The sequence below is a fragment of the Nelusetta ayraudi genome, unplaced genomic scaffold, assembly GCF_046127955.1.
Source record: "Nelusetta ayraudi isolate G7.1 ecotype Tasmania unplaced genomic scaffold, CSIRO-AGI_Nayr_v1 ptg000053l, whole genome shotgun sequence".
Taxonomy (NCBI): domain Eukaryota; kingdom Metazoa; phylum Chordata; class Actinopteri; order Tetraodontiformes; family Monacanthidae; genus Nelusetta; species Nelusetta ayraudi.
The window spans coordinates 3,800,314-3,819,932 of NW_027466103.1; the positions used below are offsets into that span (position 1 = coordinate 3,800,314).

The 19,619-nt window shown below is 42.5% G+C and overlaps 1 protein-coding gene across 5 annotated transcripts in view; it reads right to left on the reverse strand.

The window, feature by feature from the left end:
- Positions 1-356: 356 nt before the first annotated feature.
- Positions 357-19,619, reverse strand: part of shisal1b (shisa like 1b) — a 44,081-nt gene continuing 24,818 nt past the window's right edge. For 2 of the 5 annotated variants that reach the window (XM_076038104.1, XM_076038105.1), the window contains exons 4-5: positions 15,947-16,249; positions 357-663 (exon numbers count right to left, since the gene is read on the reverse strand). In XM_076038104.1, coding sequence (XP_075894219.1) covers positions 486-663; positions 15,947-16,249 — 481 coding nt within the window. In that variant the 3' untranslated portion in view covers positions 357-485. Of the gene's footprint in view, positions 664-5,381; positions 8,207-15,942; positions 16,250-19,619 lie in introns of those variants that run through there. The other 3 variants (XM_076038109.1, XM_076038108.1, XM_076038107.1) reach the window with 3 other exon arrangements.

Here is a 19,619-nt window from a genome sequence, read left to right on the forward strand (position 1 = left end):
TGAAAATCAGCAGGTCCATCATTCACCTCCATGTCCTCTAACCCACAGAACCAGCTGTGCCAGCACTTTCTCCCTTTGCTTTTTTCAACCATGAAAGTAGTGAAGAACAGCAATTAGAATTCTGCCCAAAAGGCCAAGAGATTTTTTTTTTTTTTAATTTTTTTCTGAATTAAAATGACTACCCATACTCCCTCTGTGCTTTGACCAGGAGGAAATTAACCTTGCCCTCAATTTATGCTGTCATATTTAATATATTAAGCTTTCTCAGTTTTAATTGAACTCTCCAACCAGACTAAAGACACGGATTTAAACTGGCCGCAAGAAAAACAACAACAAAAAAAAAAGGTAGAAGACTGGAGGCATACAAACATTAGAACACAAGTAAATTAGTCAGAATCAGAGCCTTATTTCTGTGAAGCTCGGCTCATGTCATGTGAGAGGGATGGGGGCTGGAAGTGTTGTACAGTGAACGGTAAAGAATGATATCACAGCAAGTAAGAAATGAATGGATTCACAGAAGACAATGTGAGAAGAAAGCAACGGGAAGCACACAATGGCAGTTTGCTACTTATCTTAACCCAAACGAGCCACAGCAACAGTCTGAGAGAACACAGCACCACCACCTCCAAGGTGCAGGACTGAGTTTCCAATCGAACTGACAAGCTGGAGAGGCACAGCGAAAAACAGACATTGATCTTGTCTCAGTACTGACGCAACACTGGGATAGTTGGAGCTCTCATCCACATTTTATCAGGGCAAAAACTGAGAATAGTGAGGCCATTCAAATGGCTCTCAATTGAAGCTTTTTTTTTTTTTTTTTGGCAAACTCACAGTAACAGTATCTTTTGCAGAGGTAGTTGTACAACACAGTTTATTATACCAGTCTCACCGTTAATCCTTGAGTTGTTGCAATGAAAGCTGTAAAAACACAACACTTGAATCTCAAAAGCACAATTTCTGAGCTCATAAATAATGGTTTTCTTTTTGAGAGTTGAGAGCTAGAGACTGCTTCAGGACAGCATGCTTTTTTTTTTTTTTAAAGAGAAAATTGCACATAGAGTCTTGACACCACATGTTGGTAAAACAGCTGTAATTAAGAGAATGCTTTGCAAACTGCCCCGTGACCCAGAGCTCAGGAAGAAGCGGGTATTGAAAGTGGATGGATGGATTGTAAACTGTTGCAATATTCAGCATTGTGTGCAGAGAACAACATAAATAAGAATTCTGATATATTTTGCACGATCACTAAAAACATCAGAAGTGAAAAGTCAGAATAACACTAAGAAGATTTTTTTTTTTTTTTTTGTAATTTGGGACGAGGTCTGTAAATTCAGATTGCAATGGCATGGATTTGCAAACTACTGGGATTGGAATTTACTGGGACTTGCGATGAAGCATAAGATGATCAGAAGATAAAACAAGGCCTCTGACGTACCTCCATTTTACATCAAAGGGACATGGTTCAAATTTAAAACCACTCGGATTAAAGGAGTTGCTCTCATTTTCCTCAGGATCAGTCAGGTGTCCACAGCAGCATTGCCATGGTTTCAGTGGACGAAATTAAACTGCAATATTAGGCCCTAATGCTGCATGAGTGCCACAGAAGATCCGGCCTGAGCAGACAGCGCACTGGAAAGATGAGGCCTAATGGAATTTTAATAGATAAATGTTGGCAGGGTGTATCTCCGTCTCCTCCGTAACAGCAGGATGTGGAAATCCAGACAATGACTTTTAAACGATGATGGATGGTGGCAATTGGATTTGTGTGCAGGACGAGTATTGGTTTCAAAGGTTTCCGGTGAGGAAGGAGTCAGACGGAGTGCATGGTGAAAGAAACGGTGGCGCCAGGAGGGAGCAGTTGGATGAAACGGGAAATATCATTGGAGTTGGAGGAGGCTTGTTAGGAAGAGTCAGAAAGACCTTGACAAGGTGCTAACAAAGTTCCTGATTGCTTGGGGTCCTAGCGGGCGAGCGGGAGCAGGTGCCTGACGTGAAGAGAGGTGCTGAGGTCGGACGCAGCTTGTCAACTGCCTGTCCGCCTGCCTGATTTTGATTTCCACCGTCACCTTGTTGCTTTAATGATGTTTTCTTGCCAGGACGAGTGGAGTGGAGAGGGTCAGTGGCTTCAGGCGAGGTGAATCCCTTCACGTTTAATGGGGTTACGCCAGAGAAAGAAGGGTTTTTAAAAGTGTTAATTGAGAGGCACGGCCGTTAAAAGGAGGAGCTGATGGAATGCACAACTGACATGAATCATTTCCTTACTTTAAGAAAAAACAACAACATCCTTACAACCTTAATTGATTCACCTGATTTAATTAAAAACATTTCTTCCCCCCTACATTTGCCCCTGGAGAAAAATGGCCAAACGTCAATCACCGTAGCATGCTTGCTCTTCTTGTATTATCTTGGACTTCTGTGTATATGTGGTGTGGTTGTAGTTCAACGTCCTTCCTATAATGGCTCGGATGCTTGTGTTTTCTTCGTTGTCAAAGACAACTAAAATGAGCTGCAAGAGATTAGGAATTTAACAGCTCAGGAGCCAAGCAATTACTTTTAAAGGCTTTCTTTTCAGACACCAGTGTCTGATTCAGCATCACATTTGCACCAAATGGTCTAGTATTAGATGCATTTTGATTATCGGCAGTGATTTGCAGTCAGTCCCTCATGTTCTCACTCTCTCTCTAATCCCCCATTCCCCACCCAACACACACACGCGCAAACATTTGAAAAGAAAGAAGTCATAAAACATACTGTTCCCAGTCAAATTTCATTGCTAAAATGTGTCAAACCGGAGAGGTTAATATTGAACTCCATGGAATAGTTTCAAAGGGACCGGCTTCACGTCACACCAGACATTAACCAAAGCGTGCGGAGGCGCATTTTTGATTTTCATTGCAGCCACAGGTTTATGAACTAGCGCCGCTGCTAGCTTAACAGCGGCTGTTAGCATAAATGTTTCTCTCGCAAAACGCCATTCTAAGCTTTTCCAAAGGGACTTGGCCAATTTTTGGAAAAACGATGTGTGACTTGGAGGGTTTTACAAAGAAGAAGGAAAAAAGATGTCAAGTGTACACAATATAAACAGAGATGCTAGCTTCTTTATTATTCCTGCTTCACCCTCGTGGTAGAATACCTACAAAGCAAAAAAAAACAACAACTTTTTATTTAATGTTGTTACTATTTAAAAAACAAAAACAAGAAATATGTTTAAAGGGCACCTATGATGCTTTTCCACTTTTCTGAGCTCTAAATACTGTTACAATATTGAACCTTAGTGTCAAACGATGCAAAATCGTCAAAGAATGAGGTTCATGCATTTGGACGTGAGCCCTACAAGTTGTTGGGCAAGGTTGTTTTTTTTTAACACTGGGAATGCATTGACGTCAATGCGTTCTGGATTTCCCTACATGGCCATGCTCAGGCACACTCTCGGACTGGTTCCGCCCTCCCCCGCTCTGCTCCGGAAGTGATGTTGCTGTGCGCTGTTCCAAGAAAATGTTTTTTTCTGTCAGGGAAATTAAAAAAAAAAAAAAATACAGAGTGACTGCCGAGCGACTACCGAAGCACCAAGGACCACAACCGTCAGAGTGGAACGACCTGAGAAAATGTTGGAGGTTTGCTCAGCCTAATACGGATGCGATGGAACACCGGTCCGGTTGGCAACGGGAGTGAGACGGGCTCGACTCGGCCGGTGGATGACGAGAGAATAATCAGCCACGGCAATATTTGAAAACATGTATGAGGACTGTGAGTGTATTGTGACCTCAAGCAACTTTAGTTTTAAGACTATTTGTAAAGTACAACCGCTGAATCGTGTTGATGAACTGTTAGCCACCACCGCTAACTCCGTGCTCTGCTTGTGTGTTGTGTTTGCTGGCAGCGAAACTGAAGAGGCAGCGATTTTGACTGGCAAGTTTCACTCCTTATAGCGATGTTCACGCTGCCAGCATGGTAACATGGGTTGTATAGAGCTCTTCCTGCTTTGTGCTTGGTGTGGACTTACGTTGTGCAGATATTCTTGTCTAGTAATAAACGACTGAAGTGATCATTTCAGCGTACATATTTTCTCTGCTTGGACAGTGTTTTGATACAAGTCAACAGTATGAAACCAAATCATTCTAAGCCCTATTAAAATGTCTCGCAAAAATACAAAACAAAAACACGGTCAGTACACAAAGTAAAATATATTTCCGGGGGCACGGAAGGCACAAAAAACATCCAGGGACCTTCGGTCCGCCTTGCGGCCGTAACTCAGCCCACGCTGGGTCCCTACGAAGTTGGATTAGCCGGTAAACTGCTGCTAAAGGGTGAAGCCTTCACGACGCTAAGTGTTTAAATTGTGCCTGTTTCGTAAAGTTTGCTGTTTACTCTTCACTCCCGCACCGGCACACTGAGGAAGTGTGGCTCAGCAGCAACCAAGAATGTGACCAATCACAGCGGAGTGGGCTGGGCAGGAGGCGTACACGGAGGAGGCCGGGGGTGGAGTGAAGTAAAACAGACCGTTTTCGCGGGATGCAGGAAATACGAGGAAGCGAGCAGCGAGATACAAAGATCTACAAAGCTTTCAGTGCGGGGAACCGTGTGTTGCTGCTCTGGAGGGGCCAGAAATCAAATACAAAGGCAAGAAAATTAGTATAATAGGTGACCTTTAAATAACGACATCTTACAAGGAGGATTTTCATATCCATGTCAATGACATGGGCATATAAATGACATTGCATTAGAATGGTTAGTAGTCACAGCAAACTTTTCTTTGCTTATTGCTTATTTTGCAAAACAAAAGTGTTTGATTGTACTCGTGGTTACTGACTGATGCAGGGCTTTTGCGTACCAACCTAAAACAATTCTGGCATTCGTTTTTGTTGGTTATCCGAGATTCCCTTTATCAAACACGACTGTCTATTGAGACAATGAAGTTTGAGGTTGGACGTTTTGACAGGCAGTGGCCAAGAATAAATTACCATCTGCAGGACCTAAAATAGTTGTGACTTTAACGTTGTCATGATGACTCACCAAAATGTTCAATAGAAAATCAACTTAATGAGCATTTGTTTTCTCTGGGAAGTTTTTTATTTAGCAAATAAATAGCTGAATAGAGAGGAAATTGCAATTACACTATAGCGTGACTTTATTGTGACAATGTGACCACAAACAAAAGCCTAATAGAAAAAGAATAAATACAATTAATTTCCTGATTATTTGTTTTTTTAAAGGGCTTTCTTTAATAATACCAAAATTAGGACTTATAATTAGGACAAAGAGTGATGATTAATAATAAATCTAATATGTGATACAGTCATACAAACTTTCCCCAGCTATATTTACCCATGATGCACTGGCTCTATGTGCCGGCATTTCGACAAAGAGAACATGCAGAGAGATTTAAACACACTGGAAAAGATAAAACTTTATTTCTCCCTGTTGTGACAATACAAAGTCAACAAGTGCAATAACAATCCAACTGAAAATGGTACTGTACATTCTATCTAAATACATAGACAGAACGTTAAGCACGTCATCACCACCACCACACCCAAAAAAGTGAGGTATCAACCACTACAAAGCTTCTGTGTACAGGTGGGTTTTCAACTGTAAGGCAACTATTAACCATGACAACCTGTAGAGACCGAAACAGACGCGCGCTCCCTTTCTTCCCGGCCTGTATATTATATTTTATTGGAGGAAGAAGGAAGAGCTGATACAATTTACAGTACCACAGTACACCACCAGGCCAGAGTCGAGACTGCTCTTTAATAAAACGTCACAAAAACCAAGTGGGAACATTTCTAGAAATTGACTTGATTAATCTGGAGGGAATCTGTTTGTGACCCAGCTGCTGCTTGACAGAGACCTGATAAATTTCTGCTATTGTTCTCTCTGCCTTACTATGACTTTATTCCTTAGAAAACAGATCATTTTTATCGTATTTCAGCACGTTCTGTGAGACACGCGCTTCAACGTTTCAGATTTCTTCCCACTAACAAATCATTTGGAACAATTGAATTATCTTCATGCACCTCCACCTGTGAAAAACCCTTTCTCCCAGTTTGCTGCTCATGTTCACACTCTGGAAATGAGGAGGCAGTTAGAAGGAAGGAGAGAGACTGTAATTTATAACCGCTTCTGGTCTCAGGGCCAATTATTTCGCTTGGACACATCCTGTTCCTCTCGCCCTGAAAGCAGTGGCAAAAGTCCACTGGGGCACAAGCAATTAAACTTTAGGCATTGAAATGGAAATGATCTTGGAAACAACTCAGCAAATGTGAATATTATTGCAGATAAATGAGGAGGACGACAGCAGATCGCCTCTCGTGGCACTCAAGCAGAGTTTCTCTTCAGTGGGTCCGTTTATATAACATGGGAAAAAGAGGAAAAACATGTTGGCCAGGACCCCTCTCTCTGTTGTCATTTCAGTAAACTGTTAAACAAAACAACAACAACAACAAAAAACATCCACCCTTTACTAATCTTAATATTAACTAAGAACACGATTGATAGGTTTAGTTCCCTTTTCGCATAGAAATATAAGGGTTTTCATTATTTACTTCTTCAATTGCAATGACATAGTGACAATCACCGGCAGGCTTTCGGGTTTTCTGACAGTTGTTGCGTTTCATAAAGACAAAATAACAAACAGATTATTTCAAACGCTAATTTAGAGTTATAATCCTCAGTCGGAGTAATCTAAATTGTTTGAATGAACTGCATTTTTGCTCCATGAGGTGACTTTGAAAAGACTGGAGAGTGAGTGCTCAGTGAGATTGCTATCCTGAAATATTTATCCTCCTGTTTACTGGAACGGAGCTGAAACCTGTGCGATGCACATTAGAGGTGACCAAGTGCTCAATGTAAGTGTTGCATACCACGTCATCCTTCTGAATAAGCTACTGCACTGTACATTATTGCTGATATTAAACAGGACTGTGATGATTTTTCTCATTATTACTGTCATCTTTCGTTTATTATTCTTTTTTACATTTTAAGCATGGCTACTCACATGTAATGATGTGTTTCCACTGTGGGCTGCGGAGCGCTTCCGACTGAAGAAACCAAATAGATATCCGTTAGTGTTCTATTGCTAATGGAGCTGTTGTTCAGACATCTCCGTTAATAAGGAAGGGCAAACAAGTGACTTGTCGAGGTTACCCTGGCAACCATTTTACGCTAACACCTCTGAGTAACGGTCTTAATTGGGCCTGTGGGCTGATAGCAAAGGGTTAAGGTTACATTCGACTTTTAAGCGTAAAGCTCTTGAACGCATCCCTGATCCTCATTAATGTTGCAGGTGAATAGTTGCTGAGACGCGCCTCCTTTCCTCAGCATCCTTGTAAAGACACCTTACAATATAGAGACGTAGCTTGTTTTTGCCAAAAACAAAAAGATAGAAAAGAAAAGAAAAGAAAAGGAGACCTAAAACATTTCGTACGACGACATTGCTTTCCAGAATGGCAGCGCAGACACTTTGTGTCTGCTCTCAGTAACTACAAGAACAAATAAACGTTCTACTCTAATGGAGTCGCTTGGCGTCGACCTAAGCTGTCACATGTTCTGAATGTTGACCGCTCGTACAGTTCGTTCACAAGGTCACATAAATAAATCACCAAATAGAGAACCCACGACTGTGTCTACCTGCTACGGAACACAAACTGACACAGCAGTGTAATAAACATTTTATACCTAGAAAGAGCAGTTTAAAAAAAGGCGGTGGGGGCTGGGAGGTGGGGGTGGGCAGGTGTTTAATCGTCCCTCTTTTTCTTTTTTACGTACTGTTTATCCAGTGCAGCTCAGGTTCTTCTGGGATGTTCCGGGTTTTTGGCTGCCATTTTTACAAGAGCTGCGAACACCTGTGAGAGGCAGAATGTCTGTCACTCCTCTATGCTGGCTGGCTGGCTGGCTGCAGCAGAACAATCCTTTTGCATTCCTGGCAGCCTCTGCGCAGCAGGATTTTTTTTTTTTCTTCCATTTTTATTATTTCTTCCTTTCCTTTCCTGAAAATGTCATTTCAGCCTGCTTTTGTCAGTCCACGGGTGTTTTGTGCTCATTAGAATGGGGCAGTGGTCCATTAAAAAGGACTGATAAAATGGCAAGCCCGACGACACCAATGTGTCTGCGGTCCAGAGAGGGACGTCTGTGGGGGCATTCCTCTCTGGACCGTGTAAGGGAACAAGGTGTTGCTACTCTTCATGTCGACCACTCGCAGAATCTTCTGCACAGAGAGAAACACAGAGTTAGACATTCATTTCATTGCCGTCACACAGTTTGTTTCAAAGCCTCTTCTGCTGATGACTGATTATGCAGCTGAGAAACTGAATTTCCTTCAGGATTATCTATCTATCTATCTATCTATCTATCTATCTACGGTTGAAATTTTGTTATGGTTTCCTGTTTGTCTTTCATCAATCAGCAGTACACACACTGCACTGCCAAACAGGCGCTAGCAGCAGGCTGTGACCTTATGGCCCTCTTGAAGGTAGAATATTGAACACAAATAAATGTTGGGACGTCTCGGGTTCTGTTCACCATCCCACTGAGACGTTTTGCAGCCATCCACATTATAGCCTGACCTGTCTTTCCATTTAACTGGGGTGGGTCAGCTGCTGATGACTCACCAGCAGCGTTGACTCCCTCAGCTTTCGTATAATTCGGTTTCCCCGACAGCCTGACGAATGAGCTGAAACGGGAATGACGGGCTGTGGTCCTACAAGCTGCTCTTGTGCTTTTTGATAAAGATAATATAAATAATGAGGATGGTTTTGGTGAAAGGTGAGGGTATTGTGATGAATATTGAACGCACATTTAGATGCTCTAAAGTGAACATCTGCATCATGTTATTCCAGTGTGCTGAGACATGAATTCTCCCAGGTTGTCCTGAAGAACACAATCATTGACGTGTGCGTGCTCAAAGGTTCAAAATGACCTTTAAACCATTTAAATCAATGTAGAAGGACTAATAAAATGAAGCAGCATAGCTTTTAAAAAAAAAACTTTTAAAGGAATATTTAACAAATCTGTAAATCTTGTTAAAAAAAAAACAACACCCACACAGACTTTGTGAATCACATCCAATTTGCTGAGTTCTGCCGCCAAAATGATGTCACTTCATTTTCAATATAAAACTTTTCACCTCTTCTCTTTATTGATTGAACCCTTAGCACATTAGCTTGTTCATTTCTAGTGTAAATGAATAGTTGCACTCATTTACACTGTTTGCTTTAAGGACAAGAATGTTATGCAAACATGCCCCAGGCAAATTACTGTAATGCAAAGTAAGTGTGAAAAAACAGGTTCAATAAGAGATTATAAATATAACCTTGTTAAAAAAAAAAAAGGGAGAGAGAAGAAGTCAGATCCCCGCTCGCTTGTGGCGATGCCAGAAGTTGCTCTATTTGCCAACAGGTGAGCTCTATTCTCCTGTTCATTCTCTTTAGCCTGCAGCAGCTCGCTGTGTCTGGCTGCCTTTGTTGCATCTATAATGTTAATTAACACACACCACATGGAGCAGGTTGCTTTAATTGGACAAGGCCTTGGCACAGTGTTCTATGAACAGACAGGCCAGGGATAATTTCATAATGCAATTCTATTATTACCACAGCAAGCCAACTGGTGAGCTGAGAGACGGATGTAAACAGGCAGGAGGGGCCTGCGGAGGATCTGATGGCTGATACACACACGAGTAGTACTGCTGTGTCACATCCCTTAAAGGGTTTATGTAGCGTACATGGGCATGAGGCTGAATATCATCACGAGCCTTTGATCATATTCAGGATATGACATCTACATGCACACATGCAAACCTGGTTGTTCAAGGTCCAATCGTGTTCTGTGTGTGCAACCACTTTTGTTTCCAGTGCAAAAAAAAATCTGAGATAAAAAAAGAGGCCAGTGTGGCTTGTTAGCTCAGTTGTTTTTTTGGGGTTTTTTTGTCACTCCAGGAGTGCGACACTCGTTGGCGCCACCAGGTCTGTTGGGCTGTGATGTGACGTGACGGAGCCTGATAGTTGCTAGCTGTCACTCACCATTGCGAGGTGCATACATGCAGTGTTGCCCACGGTCTTGTGAAATTCCAGTCTCAATAATCACAGCACTATGTGTAGATGCACAAATGATAATAAATCCTTCCTAAATCCTTCCTTCAATTGTCTTTTTTTTTTTTTTTTTATGAAGGATGTGTGGTGTCATATAAAATTGGACGACTTTCTACCTCCAAAATAAAACTTCCATCATCCATGTTGTCCAGAATAGTGTATTTCCAAGCAAGAAGCAATAGTTGTTTAGACAGTGCACGATGCAATGGGAATTTATAGACAGGTGGTCATGCATCATGCTCATGGTCAGAGTTAAACAACCAATGGAAATCACCAGCTGAATTTGTGAGCCATGACAAAGTGCATAGACAGTTAGCAGATACAGATGATTGGCTGACATGAGGGGCAATGAGGCAGAGGTCCCATGATTTAAAATCCAGCCAGGACGGCGCCACCATGCATGTGTGTGTGTGTGTAAAGAAATGGTACTTTCAATGTCCTATACTTAAAATAGAGAGTAGAACGATTATAAGGATAAAGAAAGATTAGAAAATATATTTTTAAAAGTCGAACTGCTTCTATGAGCCATTTGGTTTTTCTTATTTAAGATTTTAAAATTTTAATCGTTGATTTGTTTGAAGTCAACACGTCACGTTCACGTTTCAAAGTAAAATACAGCACATAAAAAAAAAAAAACGCATTGTACATTATTATGAAAATCAACCGGATCCACCGTGTTTTCCAATTATTGAGTTCCTGCCTGAACGATTCTACCTGCTGCGCTACCTGCTGACACGGTGGCTACACGTGAAGCACGAAACAATAAACGGCAGCGTTCTTTACCAGGGTGGCGCGGTTTCACGTTTCTGGCACGCTTCTGGAACGCGCCCTCGCCACGCCTGGTGTGAACTTGCACACTGACTTTAATGGCCATGTTCTGCTGACGCTTTTGGTGTAAATTGGGGTTCACCCTAATTACGAAACGCGCTGTCAGGCATCTGGATTGTTCATACTAAGCATCCTTAGATGCCTTGATCTACGTATATCTTATATACACATTAGAACCGTTCTAAGGGTAGGAAAACCAAATTACTTTTATTGTCCTGCGAGTAATCATAAATTAAGCCAAGTATTATTGGACCTTTAAGTCCGCCCCAACCACAGCGGTGAGGCAGATGGAAGTGGACTGGGTTGTAACGCTGACTCACCGAGGTCTGACTGGAAGAGGCAGCGCCACCAGTGACAGTGAGTCAGGCGTCTTTAGCGAATGCAGTGATGGAAGTCTGCTCGCGCTGACTGCTCCGTCCATGGCGGCGCTTGATGGGCCTGATAGGCTCCCAACCTTGACTCAGTGGGTGGCAACTGTCGCAAGATGCTGCTGCAACTCCGTGCCAAGTGTCATTTGAATCACCATTAGACTCCTTGTGTGTGTCATTACTGATGTGCTTCAAATGTGGCCATTTGAAGCTGCCTGTCATCTCCTTCCGCCTACCAACTAGCAGTGGGCAAACTTTCTGACTGGTGGGCAACAACGCTTTCTAAAATTTGACAGAGGGCGGGCCGGAGCAGGAGCATATGGATGGAGTGTTTTGGTGACCTGCCTCATAGGAGGAAATAATATATCATGGGATATGTAGAAAACAAAGCAAAGTTACAATAAAATATGCGTCTTTGAAGCCCTGTGGTATTTAGCTCTTTATTGAAATTACTCTGAAAACACAGAAAATATTGATGAAATACAGTTATTTTATTACTTACTTAATATCAATATAATTGTTCTGAGGACCAGGGCAAACTACCTGGGCCGTAGTTTGCCCTTGCCTGGACTATGAGCACAGGAAAAGTCTTTATTCAAAAATAACTAAATAAAATGGGAACTTGAAAAGAAGACCGAGATTGTGGCACCATATTACATATTTCTTGCAATACTAAAAGGCATTAAGGGTAACACTAAAAAAAAAAGAAAGAAAAGCAGAACATAATTGGAGGGATTTTCTCTCTGCCAGTTGCTCAGTTAAAACTCTCATCCCGGGGTTGAGAAATACAGATGACTCAGTTGCTTTTGCTTTTTGAACGTTGAACTATTGAACAGAGACGAGACCCAGGCTAAAACATTTTTAGCAGTCACGAACAGACAAACCAATAAAAGGCTTTAATTCTGCTAAGCACTTTACAGAGTCGGCTTCCAGGAAGAGCAGAATTTATTGCTGTCGAAGGGTCGCATGAGAGCCTGGCTCAGATATAAGATGTAAAAATATGGTAATTGTTACAGTGTTAGGCGCAGTGATCTGGAATTGATCTCATTGTTTGGAAAATTTCCATTATTTCTTGCAGTTAAAGTTGCGTTTAATCTCTATCAATTTTTAATTGTCTTTTATTAACCTTTCTAATTGTCTCCATTGAAAAATCATAGTATTTTTTTTTAAAATTTTAATTAAAGGCACAGTTATTTTGGGCAAAAACACCCAATCTGAGCGTCAACTTTTTACTAAGCATGCAGATGTCGATGCACCAGCACCGTTGAATCAGCCTGTCAGCCAGTCTTTTCACTGCTTTAAGGAAAACAATTCCTCGCTATCAAGGCCTATTGATGCTTATTTAACACCAGCCAGTCTGAACTGACACCAATTAACCGTGTTTCATTTGCTCAAGTGGTTTGAATAGACCATTAACTGGCGCTTTTTAATAAAGAGCGTCCATGCAGGGAAAATGATAACCCGTGCCGCCTACACTAGACCCCCAGCAGATGTGGAGAGCCATCAGAATCTGTGCCTGCGCATGTTGTGTTATGTTCACGGTATTCCCACATGCAAGAAATAACACTCGTACGCGTATTTGCAGAAATAATTCCTCACAGGAATTTAGCGTCGCTATTGTGATGCTGCATTCATGCCAGATTCCCCAAAAGACGAAGAAGAATCCGCTGGGAGACTTGACCCTGTATTTTTACCCTAAGTGTTGTTCAGCGTCCTGGACTTTATTTTCCGGAGCCCTCCACTCTGCGTCTCTCCTCCCTGGGGGTGATGATGTGCATCCTCAGAAATAAACCAAAGGGGTCATGTGATGACGTGTTATGTGCGTAACCTCATCCGTGGTGTTGTCAGCCCTCATGGTTGCCTCACAGGTTTTCCAGAAAGTTGTAGCTGTGAAACCGCAAATGAGCTAATTTAATTTCGACCCAGAAACACAGCGTGACTTTATTTAGCCCCGGCAATGTGAGTGATTATCTAAGAATATTCAGAGCTTTATAAATGCCTTCCTGTTTAGTCGTAGTTCTGCTACTTAATTCGGGGGGGAGGGTATGGAGATGGGAGAAGGAGGCACCAAAAAAAAAACATGTTGCCCAGATTCATTCCACACTGCTGTGTCTCCTGAAAACATTTCCCATCAGTCATCAGCAGCATAAATTACCATAAACTTAGCCTGCTCCCGATTTCTGAGCCCTACTTCATCAGGGAGCTTTTCAGTGAAGTTTCCAACACCTTTTTGCAGATGCCCCGTTGGCTCGCCGTGAGTACAGCTGCGAGGGCAGGTCAACCTAGTGAGTCCAGGATTGATGAGTCTTATCATGCTGAACTGACTTCATCTCTAATAAGGAGGCTCTGTGGATGTGCCCAGTCTTAGTTAACCATGTTTCCAAGCGCAGAGCGGCCCCACGCTCCCGCAGCAGTGTCTTGGACTGTCCAATATACAGCTCGCACAGTCCACACCGCTCCTTAAAGTCATTTGTCAAACCACTGCCCACATTAAATTATCACGACCCTGGAGAGATGTCTAACTCCAGGAAGAGAATCTGATCCCTGGCCAGGAGGGGAGGGTGCTTAGTGTCTGCCATGGAGCGCGGAATGAAAAATTGACTGTGCAAAAACCCAGATTTGTTCACACGGCACTCTTGGATTTGTGCAGGCCACATTATGAAAGTGCTGTACAACGACCCGGAGATAAAACAGGTTCGCTGTGGCCACGGCGTGCTATAGATCACCGCTGGCACTGTAAATCATCCTCGTTCCAGCGACAGTAACAAACCCCAACACTCCACCGTCTGCTCTCGATGGGCAATACAAGGAAATGTGAGAGGACAGCGCGAGATGTTATACTACAGAGATCCAGTCAGAGAGTCACGGTGGAAAGTGTTCAGGGGTAAATATTAGCTGAGGGCGCCAGCACGAACGGAGAGGCTTCACGTTATTCTGATCTTCATCTGATCAGCTATTGATAAAACAACTCCTTAACGAGCCCATCACTCTCATAGCCAAGGAAATTCACTTCTTCTTCTTCTCTTTTTTAAATAAGAGAGAGATAAGTTCAGCTATTTTGAAATGAAAGACAAATAGAAGATCAGATGATTTGCAGAAAAGGATCCATTAGTAGGTGGAATTTGAAAGAATAATGGGTTAATTGTAAAGCACTTTGGGTGCCTTTTAAAGCACAAAATAAATCCAATCCATTATTATTATTATTATTATTATTATTATTATTATTATTATTATTATTATTATTATTATTATCATTATTATTATTATTAGGTGGAAGTTCAGACTCTTTAAAACACTGACGATGTCTGGATTCTTTAGGCAGAGGCGGCCATGTATGGAAATGAGTGGCTGTTTTTCTTCGTTTTTATTTTAAACCGCTGAATTAATCTGATTCTGAAGCACCAATGTCATCAGCAGCCAGTAATTATGTGCGTGTACCTGGTGTTCTAGTCTCCCCTGCCTCCTGTTGGGTATGTGGGGAAAGTATGCCAGAAATGCTTTAATTTGTCTTCCTACATGCGCTTTCCTTGTCACACTGCTCCCTATGGAGCAAAAAAAAAAAAAAAAAAAAATGAGTGCATAGAAAGAAAGACAAGAAAAATATAACATGTAGGGGGGGAATAAGCACGTTTAACAAGAAATGAGAATCTTTGGGCTCTTTGTCCCGTTTTTCCGAGCATCTGTTAGACTTAGAAACCGGAGACTGAGCTGGGTTGTTCTTACGAGAGCAAAACAAATCCTGTTTCGTAACGGCACTGAGTTAAGTAAGAAACTGTGCTGTGCGGCCCTCAGATGATTATCCAAAACAAATTGTGCCTGCACGCTAAGTGAAGCACATCAAGGAGGACGTGTACAACATATTCTTACTTGTGTAACTCTGTCAAATGTAATTTGTCTTCCCCACTTTTGTCTGACTGCATGTTTGCCTGCGCTTCTCATCTGTTGCTCCCGCACACAGTTTACGTTGCTTCCATGTGAGAATTAAAAGGCCAGTGTGTAAAATTCAGCTTGATTTGTCATTTTTAAATTGGAAAAAGCAGAACACACTGCCCGTAAATACATTGGTAGTCTCTGGATGTTCACTATGTTTGACCTAAGTTCTGGCCATCTGATGTTGACTTGCTCCCTCCGAAGTTTGTCTTAAGAGCCTTTTGCTGCATTTAGATTGTGACTTTAAAGGTCCAGTGTGGCTTAATTTATGATGTTTTAAAAGTAAAAATAAAAGCTTAACGAGCAGTCCAGAAATACATTAATAAAAGTGTATACTTACATAACAAAACAAGTAATTTGGTTTTCCTCCCGTTAGAACGGTTCTTATATATATATAAAAATTATACATAGAGCAATAAGGGTCTCGCTCCTAGTGAGCTACCCTCCTGAGAGTGGCTGTTAATATGAAATATGTGCTGTCAGACGGCTATCTTGAAAATTTTACACACTGGACCTCTGAGCTTCAGAGCAACACCCAATCCAACAGTCTCCTCCACCGACGCAAATCAGCTACCTGATGTATTTTTTATTTTTTATTTTTTTTGCACACTGCTAATGTCTTCTCGAAGACACATGCTGCGGCAGGCAGGCAGCTCTGTGGATGTTCCCCTCGGAACAGTAATTGCCGATTCCTCTGCTCTCCCGTTGGGCAGCCAATTGTGTGACGCCACTCACCATGCGGTAGACGTGTTGTAGGGCAGCAGCGTTGGGCTGTGGCTCTCTCCCCTCAGGCTGTGTCTGGGCTGGTAGTGACCGGCCACCACGGGCTGGGTCTGAGCCTGGGCCTCGCTCTCCTCCACCAGGCTCCTGTTCCACTGGCTGCGAGCCTTCTTCAGCCAGCGCCCGCCCAGGCCCCACTTCTCCAGGTAGACCCGGCACAGCTCGTAATTTATGGCTGAGTAGTAGAGGAAGTCCAACGCCAGCAGCACCATGACGAAGAAGCCGTAGATCCACACTCCGACAAGGGCCGTGTAGTTACTGGGGGGAGGGGGGGGGGGCAAGGTGGAGTTTATTGCAGATAAAACTTTTTTTTTTTTAGACCTGACGGTGATGACAGCAGTGTGTGAGGTGAAAGCTCTCTTGTTTATGTTGGATGGAAACAACATTTATCACATGCCGCCTTGCTTACTTGTCATGTTGAAATAGGTAATTATGCCACGTCAATTTTGCGGCCTTTTCAAGAAAGCTGCAATTAAGGCCGACAGAGATGGGGCTCTTTAACTCCCCTCATTCAGATTCCTCTCACTGGGGGCTCTGCAGTCGTTCCTCCCGCTTTCACCTCTTTTTAATTTTTCTTTTGTATTACGTGATCAAGCTGTATTCATGCCAGGGAGCACTTTTTCTGTTTCAGTCCACCCACACACATAAAGCACAGCTAGTTAAATGGGCCGAACTAACATGAAATTTAGTGGCTGCTTATGCCAAAACAGGATTATTACATGTGTGGATGTGTCTTTGTGGCAACAAGGACATTTAGTTTGGGAACACAACGTTCTCCCACAGTCAATATGTTGTGAACTATTTATTTTGTATTCATTTATTCATTTATTTACTTATTTACTTTTTAAACTACAGCCAATTTTAGTCCTGAAAGAAGAGATTACTATTTTTGACTGCGCTAAGCAAGGCCTGTATGACAGAGGATGACGTGACCTCCTATCATTTAAATAAATTAAATACCCGTGCTACATTTAGGCACATCAATGGCACGACTGCACTCTAATCTATCCCGGATTTGCCTTTATCCTCTTCTGTACATCCGACGTACTCCAGCAATTTGGTCCCTTTTTCTCTCTCTTAGGCGTGATATTTATAGAGGCACGTAACACTGAGACAACCAAGGCGTAAACAAACTAGAGTATGTACAGGGCTCTCAAAGGAATCGATTTTGACCAGCGGGCTAAAACAAATGTTATTCAATATTTAGCACTGCTTCCTCAGAAAAGGAAAGGAGACGCTATTGATTATCCATTAAGGTAGCCCAGCTAGAAGAAAACACACACATATATACTTATCTACTCTAAATCTGATCTGATTCTGCAGTCTCATGTTTTGGCTCATGCACCTCGTGACCACGTGAGCCATGCTGAGATAGTAAAGAACAAAAACTGCGGCAAGTTTACTTCCTCCTGGCCGCTGGTAAATATGAAACCGGCCGTGCTGGCACCCGGCGAGCGGGAATGAAAGAGTGGCCCAACAGGCCATCTGACACTGAAATGAAATATCATGACCTGCTGCGGGGCAGTGTGAGCTGTCTGAAGCTGAGGCATGCTGGGAGGGCATTAGCACAGAGTGCTGTGGTTCTGGTCACAAAAACCTCCCGCAGGGACCTCCCACAAAACAGCGAGCTGAAATTTATGTGCCCTTCACACAGCTTAAATGTGTTTACCCTGCATCTTCAGTGGTTCAGGTTGTCTGTGTAAAACTAACACACACACACACGCACGCACACACACACACACACACACACACACACACACACACACACACACACACACACACACATGTGTATATATGGTCAGTGGTAAGGTCTCTAAATTTAGATCAGGAGGCAGAACTTTCAGCTTTTTGTCTGTTACTTTGGAACCATCTCCCGGCCTTGGTTCTGGGGGACGACACAGTCAGTTTCGACCTTCCTCTTCCATAAAACTAACAGTTAGATTCAACTCACTGTCAGTTAAGCTCCTGAGGGAGATCTTTCTCTCCCGGTAAAGGGACTGTTGCTCTGTGCTGGTGGAGCTTCTCTCACTTTTTCCTCTCCACCTGGACTCCCGATATGAACAATACCGCCACAGTCTGTGTGTCACTGGTAGGTGATTACCGAGACACTGGGAACCAGAGAATGCAGTCCTGAGAGTCTCGTGCCATCACTTCATCTTCACCACCAAGATCGGGACCGAGGACTTGATTTAACGGTGGATCATGTGCCATCACAATCTCTTGCCCTTTCCACATTCTACATGGACGGCAGCAAAACCACCCCACAACTTCACATTTAAGCCTGTTTAAATGTTATAATAATTTGATGTACATGACGCACCATCTATTTATATCCATCTACGGTACATGTTTATATTGATATACCTCATGTATGTCTTTCTGTATTTCTATATTTAAATTTTTTTATTTATATATATCTACATCTATATTGTGAGAGCTTTGCTGTTAACTCTGCAACTCACTCTGGCTTGTCTGCCACTCTGGCTACTTCTATTTCTGTCTCACTATATATGCATATGCTCTTTAACATGAAGAGCGTCAACAATTTTACAATTTATTCCAGGGATAACTGCATGTTTTACAATATTATAATAGTCACGCTGCAGCCGTGCTCGACACAATAGCCAACACTTAAGACCTGCTTTGTGCGCAATCATGGTATGGTTCCACTTAAAACCTATCGACCGCTTTCACCGTCTGCTTCTCTTTGTGCTACTTCTGAGTGGCTCTGTAGGTGCAGATCAATGTCAGCGAACCCTCTGAATAGGAGGCAACCGCTGTCAATGACGCCGGTCGTGTCGAGGGAGCTCGGAGCTCTCAGAGCCGCCCCGGTCCACTACAACCTCCTGCTTTTTGATACAGTGTGACAACAAATGTCACCTGCGACACAGTTTTAGTTTCAATTCTGTTTGGAGATTTTATTGAACACGTTAAAAACAATGAAGAAGAATTGAGGCAGAATTAGGAATTACACCCCCACCACACACACACACACACACACACACACACACTAAACATAACATCAGCAAAAAAGAACAAAAAAAAATACCAATAAAAAAAACAAACAACACTTCTGCTTCCAGTCACTTTATAATTAAACCTCATGTTCAAAAGGAATAGGAAGAAGTTGTGAGTAACTTCTATTCCACCATAGCTCTTAGCAAGAGCATCAGTTGAGAATCTATTTTATTTATCTATGTAATTAAGTGTTTCATGAAATTACATGTTGTTATTTCAATGAAAAGGGATTATAGAAATACAAAATGTTAACTTTTTCAGAAAGTAATTTGTCAAAGTAGTCTTTCAGAAGTGTTACGTGCAACCCGACCAGTCCTCCCCTGTTCGCTCCTCCCCAGTACTGGCGAGCACCAGCGTGCAATTAGTGCTCAGGAGAGAGGGGGAGACTATAAAAGGAGCGAGAGCGGGGCGGGCTCGCTCTCTCACTCGCTCTCCCGTTCCTGGACGCACCTCGTCACTTGGTTGGGCGCACGCCGCGACCACCGGAGGCGTCCATGTCGCACGTAGTTGGTTTTCTTCATTTAACCCTTCTTCCCCTCTTCCCCCAACTGACAGGTGATCCCACGTATGGGTTAGTAGGACCCATATGTTTTTTTTTGTGTTAGTTTAG